A 15,428-nucleotide genomic window follows, 5' to 3' on the forward strand; every position below is an offset into this window, starting at 1 on the left:
CTCCACGGCCTCTCTCAGCATAACCTGAGCAACTGTCCCCCCGCCTGCCCTGGCTCCCCATCCTGCCCCCAGGCCTTACCTGCTCCTCGAGGTCTCGAACCTCCCGCATGATGGTGCCTGTGTCCTCAATGGTCTGGATGAGCTGGCTGCAGTTCTGGGGACAACAGGAGCAGAAGGCTTGCACCCAGCCCCACCCACCCCCAGCAGCCCCACCCCAGGCACATGTCTCCCCTCACCTCGTGCAGGGCAGCTAGATACTTATAGGCCTTCCGAACAGCATCGTCCTTCTTGGCATCCTGACCAGACACAGGGACCTCAAAGGTATCAGTGGGCTGCCCTTGACCATCTCCATGCCCTAAGAAGGCCACCCTCTCCCACCACCCCACTAGCTTCATCCTCCATGAAACAAAGCCAGCCCTGGGCATCAGTGCACCTCCAGCCTCGCACAGGGCCTGGGTCTGGACCCCAGCCAGCCCGTTAGCAGATGCACAAGGCAGTAGCCCAGCCTCACCCCACTCACCCCTGCCCAACCTGCCCCACACCTTGAACACAAGCTCATCAGTCACCGCAAACGTCCGGTCCAGCTTCCCAGATAGGGAGTTGATTTCCTTCTGAAGCTCCTTCGTGTCAGACAAGATCTGGCAGACACCATGGTGGCCATGAGCCCCTGCCTGGGGCAGGCTGGCTGCAGTGGAGGGTCCTCATGTGCACCAGACAGGGACTGTGTCACTGTGTCAGGGGTGACTGGGATGGATTGTGTGTGACTATTCTGTGTTAGAGTGCGACTGGACACTGAGGGTGTGAGGTCCCTGTGTGCAGCCACACTATGCCTGACAGCCCACATGACCCACCCTCCGTGGCCCTGGCGGCGTACCTTGGTGATCTCTTCCTTCTGCTTCCGGATGTTGCCCACGATCTCCAGGATGCGCTGGGTGTAGGCCAGCCGGGACACATCTCTGGGCAGAGTCTCCAGCTCTGACACCTAGGCAGGGACATAGCAGGCACTGCCCCAGGACCTGCCCCCCACCCTCCTAAGCTACCCAGGTCCCTCACACAGGCCTTACCAGCTGTTTATAGACCTCCTCCTTCCTGCGGGCCTCTTCAGCAGCTGCCCGGACGCTCTGGTGCAGTTCTTGGATCTCTGCCAGCCGTCGAGAAGATTCCAGCTGCCAGGAGCCCACAGGCAGAAGACAGTGAGCAGAGCACAGGGATGGCCCCCTAGAGAGGGAATGAGTCTTCCCTGGCCTGCCCACAGCCCAGTGTCCCACTGCTTACCTCTCTGCAATCCTGCAGCTTTCGGAGGTGGCGGTACTCAGCCAGGAGTGGGACCCGGTGCTTCTCCCACTGACCCGCCAAGTGGATGACCCGCTGGGCACTATTCTCCACCACAAGCTGGTGGGGGGTGGGTATGTGTCACACAGGCTGGGCCCTCCAACCCCGCCCAAACACGCCCTGCCTCTCCCCCCCCAGCCACATCCCCAACCCCACCTGCAGCTTGGCAAGGTTGGCAGCCCCATCAGGCAGCAGCTCCACCGTGCGGCTCTTCAGGCGCAGGGCCTGCTCACGCTCCGCTGTGCTGAGCTCGCTCTGCCGGCACTCAGACTCTGCCTGGCCCGCGGACACCCAGTCACATGCCACAGCCCCCATGGAGCTCCACAGATGACTGTACACCCCCGTGGCCCCCACAGGCCTCTCTGACAGCTCCACGCTGGTGCCAAGGACCCCGAGGACCCCCTAATCCCCTGTCCATGCAGACCCGTGGTGCCCCACAGATGCCCACAGACCCTCTGAGGACCCCTCAATCCCCTGCCCATGCAGACCCACGGTGCCCCATAGATGCCCACAGACCCTCACCCCGGCCTGATTCTCACAGCCACCCTCAAGAGGCCCACGGATCCCCAACGGCTCTCAGGAACCCTTCTGCCATGTGCAGACCTCTACAGAGCACCTCTTGTCCCGTCTAGTCCCTCACACCCTGAGGCCCTCCTTCTGACCTAGCCCAACGTGCAGCCCCTCCCCCTCCCCTCACCTGCACAAAGCTGACACCCAGGGTTTTCATGTCGGCCTCAACCTCCTCAATGCTGCGGTTCACTCCTTCCAGCTGCTCCCGAAGGGACTCGAGCTCCTGTTCCTGAGCTGCCCATGTGTCCTGGGAGGCCCAGGCCAGTCAGGGTTGGGGTGTCAGGCCCAGTAGACAGGCAAGGGCCTGGGACACCCCCCCTCCAACCCACTCTGCTCACCTGTTCAGGCCGCCGGGAGGTGGCCGGCACATCTGACACCTGAGTGGCCTGGGTCTGGGGCTCCTAGGGGAGTGACGGGGGCATCCTGGTTGTCGGGGAAGGCCCTTCCTCACGTGGCCCAGCCTCAGCCTCCCCTGAGAACTGCCTCCAGTGCAGCATGCGTGCCCACTCAAGCACTGATGGCGGCTAGACTGTGACTATGTGGGTAAAGGCACCATCTGCAACCTCAGGCCAGAGTGCTTGCTCATGGAGAAAGCTCCCTGACCCTGACACAGCTCCTACCCACCTGCACATCTCTCAAGCCTCAAATGCCCATGAGAAGGATGGGGGGGCCCTCAGAGTGAACATCTTAGGACAGAAGATATGCTCAAAGGAAACTGCCTGAGGAAAGGGGGTGTTGCCCCAAGAACACCCCCACACCCTTGCATGGTTCCCACCTATTCACATTTTCTCCAGTCAAGTCCCTAAGAAGCTAGGGGACCTCTGGGTACCCACCCCCAGTGGGCAAGGGCCTGTCCAGTGGGAACACAAGAACCTGTGTGTGGATAAAGGTGTGGCGCTGACACAAAAAGCCACCCTCCAAGCCTGCCACATCCAGCCACACATCCCATGTCCTCAGGTGCACCCACCAGATGGAAGGTGAACTTCTCTGAGTGCGTGAAGCGGGAGCCCTTAGGAGCACCAGTCTTGGCCCCAGCACCCCAGGCCTGCAGCAGCTCTCCCAGGTCTCGGGCTTGTATGGGGGCCCCAAGCAGGCCCCAGCTTTGGCGCAGATGCTCAGTCAGTTGCTTCTGCAGCCGCTGCCGCTGAGCCCGTGTGTCCTCCTTGGGAGAAAAGGCAGGGGAAGCAGAAGGATGTAGGGGCCCACCTAGCACCCAAGGCCCTGCCTCCTCCAAGGACCCCCTGACAAGAGTATACAAACAAGTCATCCCCACCCTCCAGCCTTCCCACTAAGGCAGGCCCTGCTCTGCTCTACTGCTCCACCAGCCCGGGATCTCCTTGAGGAAAGGGGTCTCCTCTTGCTCACAGACATACTTCTCTCCACCCACTAAATCCCCATGCTGGAGAAGAATGTGGGAAGAGAGCGGGGTGAGCCTAGAGCCCCCAAATCCAAGAGAATCATAGACAGGTTATCAGGGGACAGAGCAGAGACAGGGAATCAAAGGTACCAGGTACAGAAGGAGGCAAAGAGAGAGAGGCAAGAGAGGGACAAGAACAGAGAGTTTCAAGATAACTGGGAAAATCTGATTATGAACTCAGTGTTGGATGGTATTAAGATATCATTGTTGGCTGGGTGCAGTGGCTCATGCCTGTAATCCTAGCCCTTTGAAAGGCCAAGGTAGGCAGATCACCTGAGGTCAGGAGTTCAAGACCAGCCTGGCCAACATGGTGAAACCCCAACTCTACTAAAAATACAAAACTTAGTGCACTCCACCTCCAGGAGGTGGAGGTTGCACTGAAGTGAGATCTCACCATTGCACTCCAGCCTGGGCAACAGAGTAAGACTCCGTCTCAAAAAAAAAAAAAAAAGAACAAAAACCACAAGATATCATTGTTAACTTCATTAGCCATGAAAATGGTCCAGTGGTTACCTTGAAAACTGAATGTCCTCATGAGTTAAGAGATGTAATCCTAAGTATTTAGAGTTGAAATGACATGATATCTGGGATTTGCTTTAAAATAATACAGCAACGAAGAAAAATTTGGGAGAGAACAGATGAAGAAAAGTTGGCAAAATGGCACATAGGATTCACTAGAATATTCTCTCCACATTTATGTTTGAAAATTACTATAGATTATAAAAACAGAGACAGATGGCCGGGCGCGGTGGCTCACACCTGTAACCACAACACTTGGGGAGGCTGAGGCAGATGGATCACGAGGTCAAGAGATCGAAACCATCCTGGCCAACGTGGTGAAACCCCGTCTCTACTAAAAATACAAAAATTAGCTGGGCATGGTGGTGCACACCTGTAGTCCTAGCTACTTGGGAGACTGAGGCAGGAGAATCACTTGAACCTGGGAGGCAGAGGTTGCAGTGGGCCAAGATCGCGCCAATGCACTCCAGCCTGGGCGACAGAGGGAGACTCTATCTCAAAAAAAAAATAAAAATAAAAATAAATAAGTAAAAAAGACACAGAGGTGAAGACAGAGAAAGAAAGGACAAATAAGAAAGTGGACAGACCAGGAGGGTGCCGTCACAGAGGTGGAAAAAAAGAGGGACAGACAGAGATGTGGACACAGAGGAAGACGGGACAGATAAAGAGGCAGACAGAAGGAGAGGGGGGCCAAATACAGAGGTGGACAGAGAGGAAGAGGGGACAGATATAAAGATGGACAGAAGGGGAGGGGTACTGATACCCAGGTGTACAAAGAGGAAGAGAGGACAGAAATACAGCAGAATGCGGGGAGGGAGAAAGAGAAGTGGACAGGAGGAAAAGGGGACAGATAAAGAAATGGACAGAGGGAGAGGGGTGACAGAGAGGTGGACAGAGAGAAGGAGGGGACAGATGCAGAGGTGGACAGAGGGGAAGAGGGGACAGATACAGAGATGGATAGAGAAGAAGAGGGGACAAAGAGGTGGATAGAGAAGAAGCGGCCGGGCACGGTGGCTCATGCCTGTAATCCCAGCACTTTGGGAGGCCAAGGTGGGCGGATCGCTTCAGGTCAGGAGTTTGAGACCAGCCTGGTCAACATGGCAAAACCCCGTCTCTAAAAAAAATACAAAAATTAGCTGAGCGCATGCACCTGTAGTCCCAGCTACTCAGATGCCTGAGGTGGGAGAATTGCTTGAACCTGGAAATTCGAGGCTGCCTTGAGCCCTGATCATGCCACTATAGTCCAGCCTGGGTGACAGAGCGAGACCCCATCTCAAAAAAAAAAAAAGACAGAAGAAGAGGGGACAGATAAAGAGATGGACAGAAGGGAAGGAGGGACAAATACAGAGGTGGACAGAGAGGAAGAAGGGACAGATAAAGAAGTGGACAGAGGGAATGGGCAACAGATACAGAGATGGACAGAGAGGAAGAGGAGAGAGATGAAGAAGTAAACAGAGGCAGAGGGGTGACAGATATATAGGTGGACAGCAAGTAAGGGGACAGATACAGAGGTGGACAGAGCAGAAGGGGACACAGATACAAAGGTGCCCAGAGAAGAAAAAGGAACAGATAAAGTGGACAGAGAAGGGAAAACAGATAGGTAAAGAGAGCGAGAGAGAAATTCAGTACAGAAATGAGGAGACAGGTAAGAAAGAGAAGCAGCAAAAACACAGAACTAGAATAATGGGGACAGGCAGAAATAGTGCAAAAACCTAGAAACCGGAAAAATGAACATCAGTGACAAGTGCAGAAACAGAGAAAGAGTAGGGCCAGGCACGGTGGCTCATGCCTGTAATCCCAACATTTTGGGAGGCCAAGGTGGGCAGATCACCTGAGGTCAGGAGTTCGAGACCAGCCTGGCCAACATGGCAAAACCCTGCCTCTACCAAAAATATAAAAATTAGCCAGGTGTGGTGGTGCAAGCCTGTAATCCCAGCTACTTGGGATGCTGAGGCAGGAGAATCACTTGAACCCGGGAGATGGAGGTTGCAGTGAGCCAAGATCATGCCACTGCACTCCAGCCTGGGTGACAGAGCAAGACTCCAAATGAATGAATGAATGAATGAATGAATGAATGAAGGCAGGTATCCGGATTGCTCCGGTTGCCAGGAATCTCATGCACATTATTCAGTCTAACTACTACCCTGAGAGGAGAGCACTATTACTATCCGATTTTTTAGCACAGGAAACCAAGGCTCTGAGGAGGGATACTGACTTGTCCCAGGTTCTCCTTTTTTCTGACTCCAGTGTTCTTTCAGGTGGGGAGCTGGGTAAGTGCACACAGAGGGGAAACAACGGAAGGGAGGGACAAAGTAGGGAAGGAGAGGAGCACAGGACCAGCGGGAGCATCAGTGAGCAGCAGCCCGGACAGCAGGGAGCCAGGCATCGGGCTGTACCTGGGGTGGGAGGCGGGATGTCCGGGGGACCCAGTCCTCATCCCCTGGCCGGTCCCGGCCCGTCTGCTGGCAGAGTTGCAGGGCATGGTGTTCGAGGAGTGAGGCCACCCTTCCAACAGGCTGAGGCACCTGAGTAGGGACTGGAAGCAGCAGGGGACTCGCCTGGAACTCCCGTGGCTCTGGAGGCAGGAACAGAGTCAGCTGGCCCTGCCGCATGGCCAACGCTATGAGGGTCCCCCCCACCTTCCTCCTCACCCCTCCCCACAGCCTCATGCTCACCGCCTCTGGAACTCAATTCGGGCACGACCAGCCTGCTGGCACGGAAAGGCTTCTGGAGGGCTGAGCCCTGGTGGGAGAGCAGGCTCAGAACCTCCAGGATGAAGTGGGAAGAGGGTCGCCAGGGGTAGGGGGCCAAAACCCTGGGCACCCGGACAGGGACAAGAGAAGATCCACGGGAATCGGGGGTCCCACCTGGAGGTGCTGCAGCTTGGGAGTGCGAAGGAGGGGCGGGACCCAAGGCAGTGCCAGCTGGTCCCGAATTTGGCTCCCGATGGCCCGGAGGAGAATAGCTGAGTCACCTATGGGGGATGGGAAGGAAGTGAATCAGGTGACAAAGCTGCAAATCCAAAAGGGTATATCCTAGGAGACCAGCCTCCACTCCTGACCCCCATCCAGAGATACACATCTATCCAGCTTGCGTTCTCACGTTCAGTCATTCAACAAACACTGAGCACCTACTCTGTACAGGTCGCTGTTCTAGACACTAGGGCTACTTCGTGGAACAAACTGGATAAAGGTCCCTGCCTTCAGGGAGCCGGCAAGCTAACAGAGGAAAGAGATCATGAATAGGATTCTGAGTACCATCCAGACTGCAGCCAGGCAGGGATCAGGAGAGGGCTTTGGAGAGGAGGCTAACCTCAAAGAGGTAAGGGAGTGAACCATGAGGATACCTAGGGGAAGGGTAACCCATGATACAAAGGTGCAGAGGCGGGAGTGTACTGAGGTGTGTTTGAGAAGGACCCAGGAGGCCCAAGTGGTTAAAGCAGAGTGAGAGAGACGGAGGGCACAGGGGTTGAGTCAGGGAGGCCCCTCCCAGCACCAATGCACCACCGGGGTCAGCTCAACCTCAGCCCCCTGCCCCCTGCCCTGTAGCCCCTCTCTGATGCCTAATCCTCCTGCCTAGCTCTCCTGAAGGCACATACCGCCATCCCTACTCATCAACCTTTTCACTACCTCTACCTCTCTCAGTCCTACAGCCCCCAGAAGGCCCCCCTCTCCCCTCACCACCCCAACCCACACCCCAGACACCCAGTACCTGCAGGCTGGTCTGCATCCTCAGAGGCATCGGTGGGCAGACGCTCAGCCAAGAAGAGAAGCAGGTCTCGGAGGTCAGGTTCACTGGGGTAGAGGAAGTTCTGATAGCCAAGCTCCAAGGGATAGCCCAGGTCCTGAGGGTTGGTGGGGGGCCATCAGGAAGCAGGCAGGGTCCTCCTGCCCTGGGAGACTTGGGCCTAGGCTGAAAACACTCCCACTCTCTCACTAACCACCACCCTCCCAATCTCCCCCGGCTCCCCAAGGCCTCTGGGCCCTGTGGGGAGCCACAGAGTGAAGACAGTCAACGCTACAGAGAACAAGAAACAAGATTAAAGCTCTGGCCTTTCTATGACTCAAAATCCAGAGGCCATAAAAGAAAAGATGGGTACTTTTGAATGCATGAAAAGAAAGAAAATATTTAAAGAAAAATATAATAAGCAAAGTCAAAAAAAAATATTTGGAGCCCATATCATAGGTAAAGAGCAAATCTACCTATTATAGAAAGAGTGCCTAAAAATAAACAGGCCAAAAAGACCAGATGCACAATAGCTCAGAACAAAAGGACTCATGAGGGTTCTGGATGGGGACCAAGGAAGCAGGCCAGGAGAGAAAGAAAGCCTTTTCCCTTTTTTTTTTTTTTTTTTTTTTTGAGACAGGGTCTTGCTCTGTTGCTCAGGCTGGAGTGCAATAGCGTGATCTTGGCTCACTGGAACCTCTGCCTCCTGGGCTCAAGTGATCTTCCCATACAGCCTCCCGAGTAGCTGGAATTACGGGTGCACACTACCACACCCGGCTAATTTTTGTATTTTTAGTATAGACAGGGTTTTGCATATTGGCCAGGCTGGTCTCAAACTCCTGGGCTCAAGCAATCTGCCCACCTCGGCCTCCCACAGTGCTGGGATTACAGGTAGGAATCACCACACCCAGCCTACGAAAGCCTTTTTCTTCCAGAGTTGCCACTGCTTTAGAACTGCATAGCCTCTGAAAGCAGACTTCCTGGATTCAAACCCAAGCTTTGCCTCTTACCAACTATATGGCCTCAGGCAGATCACTTAACCCCTCTGTGCTTCACTTTCTTCATCTGAAAGAGGGTATACCAACAGTATATACAGCAGAAGGTTGTCCTGAGAATTAAATGAGTTAACGCCATGTTATTTACCACAGGGCCTGGCACAGGGTACACTTAGAAGCCATCATTATTCTATACTTAGGAGTATAGTGGGTCACAATGCAAGATATATTTATTTTGGAGGCTCAAGGTCAAATAAGTATGAAAATCACTGGCTTTTAAGGTATTTTACTTTGGGTTTTTTCTAACATATGCAATCAAAGAGCTGTGACTGATACAGAAACTCATTCCAGGAGTGGGAAAGGTGCCAAAATATGGACGTGGCTAAGGTGCAGAAACTGTTGCCAGGAGCAGGGCATATGAAAATGAAGATGCCAGAACGTGGCAGTGCTGAGATGAAGAGGGGGGCTATAGGGACAGCACACAGCTGGATTAAGAGAACCCCTTTTGCCTGCTGCAGGTAAACCAAGGCTGCTGGGGGCCAGACAACCATACATACCTGTTTTTTATTTTTTTGGAAACAAGAGTCTTGCTGTGTCGCCCAGGCTGGAGTGCAGTGGTGCAATCTTGACTCACTGGAAACTCCACCTCCTGGCTTCAGGTGATTCTCCTGCCTCAGCCTCCTGAGTAGCTGGGATTACAGGCACGTGCCAGCACACCTGGCTAATTTTTGTATTTTTAGTAGAGATGAGGTTTCACCATGTTGGCCAGGCTGGTCTCAAACTCCTGACCTCTGGTGATCTGCCCGCCTCCACCTCCCAAAGTGCTGGAATTACAGGCATGAGCCACCGTCCTCAGTCTTTTTTTTTTTTTTTTTGGAGATGGGGTTTCACTCTGTCTCCCAGGCTAGAGTGCAGTGGCACAATCACAGCCCACTGCAGCCTGGACCTCCCAGCCTCAAGCAATCCTCCTACCTCAGCCTCCCACATAGCTGGGACCACAGGCGTGTGCCACCATGCCCCGCTATGTTTTTATTTTATTTTTTGTAGAGATGGGGGTCTCACTATTTTGCCCAGGCTGATCTCGAGCTCCTGGGCTCAACTGATCCTCCCCCTTCGGACTCCCAAAATTCTGGGATTACATGCAAGAGCCACCATGCCCAGCCCATATGTACTTCCTGGCCACTGGAAAAGCCATAGTTACTAACCCCCACTAACATCAGTGTAAGCAAAAGCAGGTAAACAAAATCCAAGAGAGACAGCACCGAGAGAAGAGCAGAGAACTGTGGGAAGCCTGAGCCTGTGTACTCTCCTCTGCAAACAGAAGACAAAACTTCCCCCCTATTAAGTGCTAACCTCAAGAATACATACAGTCCTGGGCCAGGGGACAGACTGCCTGCCTCATAAGGCCACCAAGAGCCCCAGAGAGAAGAACGTGACAACTCCTGAGAGCTGGGTGAACCTGAGATCCAAGGGATGGAGGGAGCTCTGAGACCTGTTGCTAAGAGACAGAGACCACACAAGCAAGGCCCAAATTTAACAGCTCTAGCCACCCAGTCCCCTACATCTAAATGAAAGTTTTCACGGTAGTTACTCTATCGTCCCTTCACCACCATGTACTTCCCGGGTCAGTTCAAAGTGTTTCCATTCACTATGTAGCCACAGGTTCCAGATCAGACCTGTCCAATAATAGTAATCCCATTTATGCAAAGCTTACTATAACCAGCTTTTCACACATTAACTCATGTTTAATCCTCACAGCAACACTATACGGTAGCTACAATTCTTATACCCATTTTACACATGTAGAAACTTAGCCTCAAAAAGGTTAAGAGAGCCAGGCACGGTGGCTCACACCTGTAATCCCAACACTTTGGGAGGCTGAGGTGGGTGGATCACAACGTCAGGAGTTCGAGACCAGCCTGGCCAAGATGGTGAAACTCCATCTCTACTAAAAATACAAAAATCTTAGCTGGGCATGGTGGCAGATGCCTGTAATCCCAGCCACTCGGGAGGCTGAGGCAGGAGAATCGCTTGAACCCGGGAGGCGGAGGAGGTTGCAGCGAGCTGAGATCGCGCCACGCACTCCAGCCTGGGCAACAGTGCGAGACTCTGCCTCAAAAAAAAAAAAAAAAAAAAGTTGAGACTGGCCCAAAGTCACAGAGTGAGTGAGCCGGGAGGGTAGCATTACTTGGAGCTCTTGAATACAGGCACTGGACTCAGCTCTATACTGGGGATGCGTGAGTGCTTCATCAGAATGGCTCTTTACCAGGCACTGTGGTGCATGCCTATAGTCCCAACTACTCAGGAGGCCAAGGCAGGAAGATTGCTTGAGGCCAGGAGCTTGAGACCAGCCTGGGCAACATCTCTGCAAAAGCAAGACCCCATCTCTATGAAAAATTTAAAAATTCTCGGGCAGGGTGACATGTGCCTATAGTCCTATCTACTCGTGAGGCAGAGGCACGAGAATCTCTTGAGGTCAGGAGTTCAAGACCAGCCTGGGCAATATAGCAAGACCCTTACCTCTAAAAAAATTAAAATATTTTTAAAAAGAAAAGTACTTTCTTTATTATATCACAGAGACATTTTTGGAATTACTGTCAGCAGAGGCAGGATGTGTGGTTCCCACAGAGGTAAGGTAGCAGAGACACTCTTTTAGGTAACCAGCATGACTTCCTTTGGGTAATCATCCTTATCCCAACTCCATGGGATCCTGAAGGAGCGGCTAATCACAGTGTCCTATAGGAATGACCGTGTCGGCCAGGCGCGGTGGCTCACACCTGTAATCCCAGCACTTTGGGAGGCCAAGGCAGGCAGATCACAAGGTCAGGAGTTCGAGACCAGCCTAGCCAACATAATGAAACCCCGTCTCTACTAAAAATACAAAAATTAGCCAGGCATGGTGGTGCATGCCTGTAGTCCCAGCTACTCGGGAGGCTGAGGCAGGAGAATCGCTTGAACCCAGGAGATGGAGGTTGCAGTGAGCGGAGATCACGTCATTGCATTCCAGCTTGGGTGACAGAGAGATACCTCATATCAAAAAAAAAAAAAAAAAAGGCTGGGCACAGTGGCTCACTCCTGTAATCCCAGCACTTTGGGAGGCCAAGGCGGGTGGATCATGAGGTCGAGACATTAAAACCATCCTGGCCAACATGGTGAAACCCCGTCTCTACTAAGAACACAAAAAAGAAAGTTAGCCGGGCATGGTGGCGCATGCCTGTAATCCCAGCTACTCGGGAGGCTGAGGCAGGAGAATCGCTGGACCCGGGAGGCGGAGGTTGCAGTGAGCCAAGATCACACCACTGCACTCTAGCTTGGGCGACAAAGCGAGACTCCATCTCAAAAAAAAAAAAAAAAAAAAAAAGGAATGACCATGTCATCCAGACTGGGCCAGAGGAGAGAGTGATTAGTTTAGGAGTATATGACCCAGACAGGGTGTTTCCTGGAACTAGGAAATGAATACTATGGGGTGGGGGTGGTGTTTTGCAGCTAAATTTAAAACATAGAAGCCAGGAGCAGCCCAGGTGCAAACTGGATAAACTCATTTGCTCCTCATAACAGCCCTACATTTACCATCCCCATTTCACAAACAGGAAAACTGGGGCCCAGAGGGTTAGGGTCACACAGTTACAAAGTGGTGGGACTAGGATCTAAACTACTCAGGCAGTTTGACCCTACAGTCAGCAGCCTTAACCACTAATGAAAGCTAAGCCGCTGGAAAAGTAGCAGAGGAAAGGTAAGTGTTGCAGAGGAAAGGCAAATGTTGCAGAGGAAAGGCAAGTGTTGCAGAGGAGCTTGGTTACTTTGTAAAAGAGGAAGGAAGAGGATGTGTGCATTGGCAGGAGGGCCACTCACCATGCAGGCCTGAGCCAGGCTCATGGCCAGGCGGAACCGGGCAGACATGGCAAGAGGCAGCAGGGGGCTGAGGCCAGAGCCCACAGCAGGGTTGATCACACGCAGGCAGCGGACCACAGCCTCTACAACCAGCTCAGTGGTGAAGGCGCGCAAGGTCTGCACATCTGGAGGAACTGCCCTGAAGAACAAGGGGACCGGCTTGATCAGGGGAACAGTTAGGCAAGAGGGATCAGGCTGAGCCCTGCAGCCTTTTGGAAACACTAGTACCAGGGTAGAGGCAGGGAGGATGCCTACAGTTCAGACAGATCCTGGATGTTGGTGACTGTGACTTCCATTTGGAAAACCAGGAACTAGGGAAATCCTCAGGTCCTAAGATCTTGGAGTAGGAGAACGGTGGATAGAAGAGAACTAAGTTTAGAAAAATATCAAAATTTGGGGGTCTGGAAAGGTTAAAGGGTCCAGGTGGCACAATCTCTGGGTTTCTCGGTTCCCAGATAGTATGTTCTTTGCATACATATTGAGCTGCTAGAGTTTTGAGAAGACTAGATTTGAGGAGGCTGCTGTTTTCAGAAGTTCCAAATGTCAGGATCCCTGGGTATAAAGATCCCTGAATATCAAGACCACCTAGTTTCAAGCAATACAAAAATCATACTCCCTAGATGTTGGCATCCTGGGTTTTTAGGGTCCCTGAACGGAGGAGTCTTCGTGCATCAGGGCGACCAAATGCTGATGTCAGATTTTAGAATCCTGGGGTTTTTTGGCTGGGCGCGGTGGCTCACACACCTGTAATCCCAGCATTTTGGGAGGTGGAGGCAGGCAGATCACTTGAGGTCAGGAGTTGGAGACCAGGCTGACCAACATGGTGAAACCCTGTCTCTGCTAAAAATACAAAAATTAGCCGAGTATGGTGGCACACGCCTGTAATACCAGCTACTTGGGAGGCTGAGGCAGGAGAATCACTTGAACCCGGGAGGCGGAGGCTGCTGTGAGCTGAGATCACACCACTGCACTCCAGCCTAGGAGACAGAGCGAGACTCCATCTCGGAAAAGAAAAAAAAAAAGAATCCTGGGTGTTTTTTAAGCCCCAGGTGTTTGGGGAACTGGAGTTTGAAGGATCCCAAGTATCCGGTCCAGGGATTTTTTTGGAGTCCCTGAGTGCCAGGGTCCTGGGGTTTTATGCTCCCTGGTTCTTAGGACACAGGGGTCTTAGGGTCTCCACATAACAGGGTCTCAGGATGTTGATGTTAAGATCCCCAGATTACAGGGTCCCGGGTCTTGAGGTTTCAAGGTTGTAACGTCTCAAGGTGTCTGGGTCCCAGAACTTTGGGTGTACTAAATATCATGGTCAAAGGATTTGGGAGGCCCCTGATGTCGGTGTCAGGGAGGGCGGGGTGTGTGTGTGTGTTAAGGGGGTAAGGGTCTTAGGATCCTTGAGTTGGAGCCCTGAATGTCAGGGTCCCGGGTTTTAAGGTTCCCGGGAAAGGGGTCCTGGGCTTTAGAGTCCCGGATGTGGGCTTCGCGGGTGGGCGGGGGCGCTGTCCTTACGTGCCGGCCTGGCGCAGGGAATGGATGAGGATTCGGTCCGCCTCCTCCATGGTGGAGCCGTGTCGGAGTCGGGGGCTGGGTCCAGGGCCGGGTCCGAGAAAGTGGGGAGCAGCTGTAGAAACCCTGCTCCGTGCTCGCGGTCCAGAGTGTCACGGGCCGTGTGGGGAGAGTTGGGAAGTGTAGTTCTGAGAGCGAGCACGGCGCATGCCGGATGTGAGGCCTGGGGGTGAGTGTGCACGGAGGTTGAGCTTGCAATAGCTGCTGGGAGTTGTAGTTCTTCCACCTGCAGTCCAGTGGGCTCTTCCAAGGGAAAAAGCAACAACCCGTGTGGTGGGGAGTGGAGGGGCCGGACAGAAAGGGGCTTCTTAACTCATTCGTTTAAGGCGGCATTCATCTTCTAGGCTATGAAAGTGTACACATTAAGGGCAGAATTTTAACACAGAGCGACTACTTCCCTATGTCTTAGTCTCCTCATCTGTAAAATGGGACTATTGACAGTACCTGCTTTTTAGGATTAAAACAGAATTAATTTATATAAAGCATGTTGTACTATGTGCCTGACACATAAGATAAGAAAGCACTATGTAAGTTATAGTTACTAGTATTCATGCATTCAATAAATGCTTTAATATGATACACATTTGTACACTCCAAAGAATAATTACACAGCAAATATCTATGTAACCAGCTAGGTGCAGTGGCTCACGCCTGTAATCCCAGCACTTTGGGAGGCTGAGTCGGGTGGATCACCTGAGGTCAGGAGTTCAAGACCAGCCTGGCCAACATGCTGAAACCCCCTCTCTACTAAAACGAGAAAAATTAGCCAGGCATGGTGGCGCATGCCTGTAGTCCCAGCTACTCGGCAGGCTGAGGCAGAAGAATCACTTGAACTGGGGAGGCAAAGGTGGCAGTGAGCTGAGATTGTGCCATTACACTCCAGCCTGGGTAACAGAGCGAGACTCTGTCTCTAAATAAATAAATAAATAAAGCAAAAGAAATCTATGTAACCATTTCTTGAACAGCTGAGGCGCGCCTGCAATCCCATCAGTTTTGGAGGCCAAGGCTGGAGGATCGCTTGAGGCCAGGAGTTTGAGACTGGCATGGGCAATACAGCAAGACACCATCTCTTAAAAAAAAAAAAAAAAAAAAATGACACCTGTCCAAGCAGACGTCCCAAGCAGAGCCTGGCAGCATGACCGACAGCCGCGTCCTCTTATGGCTCCTGCCGGACCCCAGCTGGGACCCCTTCCGCAACTGGTACCCGCACAGTCGCCTCTTCGACCAGGCCTTCGGGCTGGTCGCAGTGGTTTGGCACCAGCAACTGACCAGGCTACGTGAGCCCCCTGCACACCACCGCCCGCCTACAGCCGCGCGCTCAGCCGGCAGCTCAGCAGCGGGGTCTCGGAGAACCGGCACACGGCGGACCGCTGGCGCGTGTCCCTGGATGTCAACCACTTCGCCCCGGACGAGCT

The 15,428-nt window shown here is 52.9% G+C and overlaps 1 protein-coding gene and 1 pseudogene across 2 annotated transcripts in view; one reads left to right on the forward strand and one right to left on the reverse strand.

Annotated features, from left to right (window-relative positions):
• Positions 1 to 14,174, reverse strand: part of CCDC22 (coiled-coil domain containing 22) — a 14,906-nt gene extending 732 nt beyond the window's left edge. The window contains exons 1-16 of the mRNA XM_011991355.1: positions 13,957 to 14,174; positions 12,412 to 12,589; positions 7,550 to 7,682; positions 6,706 to 6,812; positions 6,514 to 6,580; positions 6,235 to 6,413; positions 2,870 to 3,064; positions 2,241 to 2,303; positions 2,030 to 2,149; positions 1,489 to 1,608; positions 1,276 to 1,392; positions 1,065 to 1,166; positions 875 to 982; positions 543 to 638; positions 237 to 296; positions 80 to 154 (exon numbers count right to left, since the gene is read on the reverse strand). Of these exons, the coding sequence (XP_011846745.1) occupies positions 80 to 154; positions 237 to 296; positions 543 to 638; positions 875 to 982; positions 1,065 to 1,166; positions 1,276 to 1,392; positions 1,489 to 1,608; positions 2,030 to 2,149; positions 2,241 to 2,303; positions 2,870 to 3,064; positions 6,235 to 6,413; positions 6,514 to 6,580; positions 6,706 to 6,812; positions 7,550 to 7,682; positions 12,412 to 12,589; positions 13,957 to 14,006 (1,770 nt within the window). The 5' untranslated portion in view covers positions 14,007 to 14,174. The remainder of the gene's footprint in view (positions 1 to 79; positions 155 to 236; positions 297 to 542; positions 639 to 874; positions 983 to 1,064; positions 1,167 to 1,275; positions 1,393 to 1,488; positions 1,609 to 2,029; positions 2,150 to 2,240; positions 2,304 to 2,869; positions 3,065 to 6,234; positions 6,414 to 6,513; positions 6,581 to 6,705; positions 6,813 to 7,549; positions 7,683 to 12,411; positions 12,590 to 13,956) is intronic.
• Positions 14,175 to 15,115: 941 nt separating this feature from the next.
• The window catches only part of LOC105547695, an 886-nt pseudogene continuing 573 nt past the window's right edge, over positions 15,116 to 15,428 (forward strand). The window contains exon 1 of the transcript XR_001007255.1: positions 15,116 to 15,331. The product of XR_001007255.1 is annotated as a heat shock protein beta-1-like (transcript). The remainder of the gene's footprint in view (positions 15,332 to 15,428) is intronic.

This window comes from Mandrillus leucophaeus, unplaced genomic scaffold (genome assembly GCF_000951045.1).
Source record: "Mandrillus leucophaeus isolate KB7577 unplaced genomic scaffold, Mleu.le_1.0 Scaffold395, whole genome shotgun sequence".
Taxonomy (NCBI): domain Eukaryota; kingdom Metazoa; phylum Chordata; class Mammalia; order Primates; family Cercopithecidae; genus Mandrillus; species Mandrillus leucophaeus.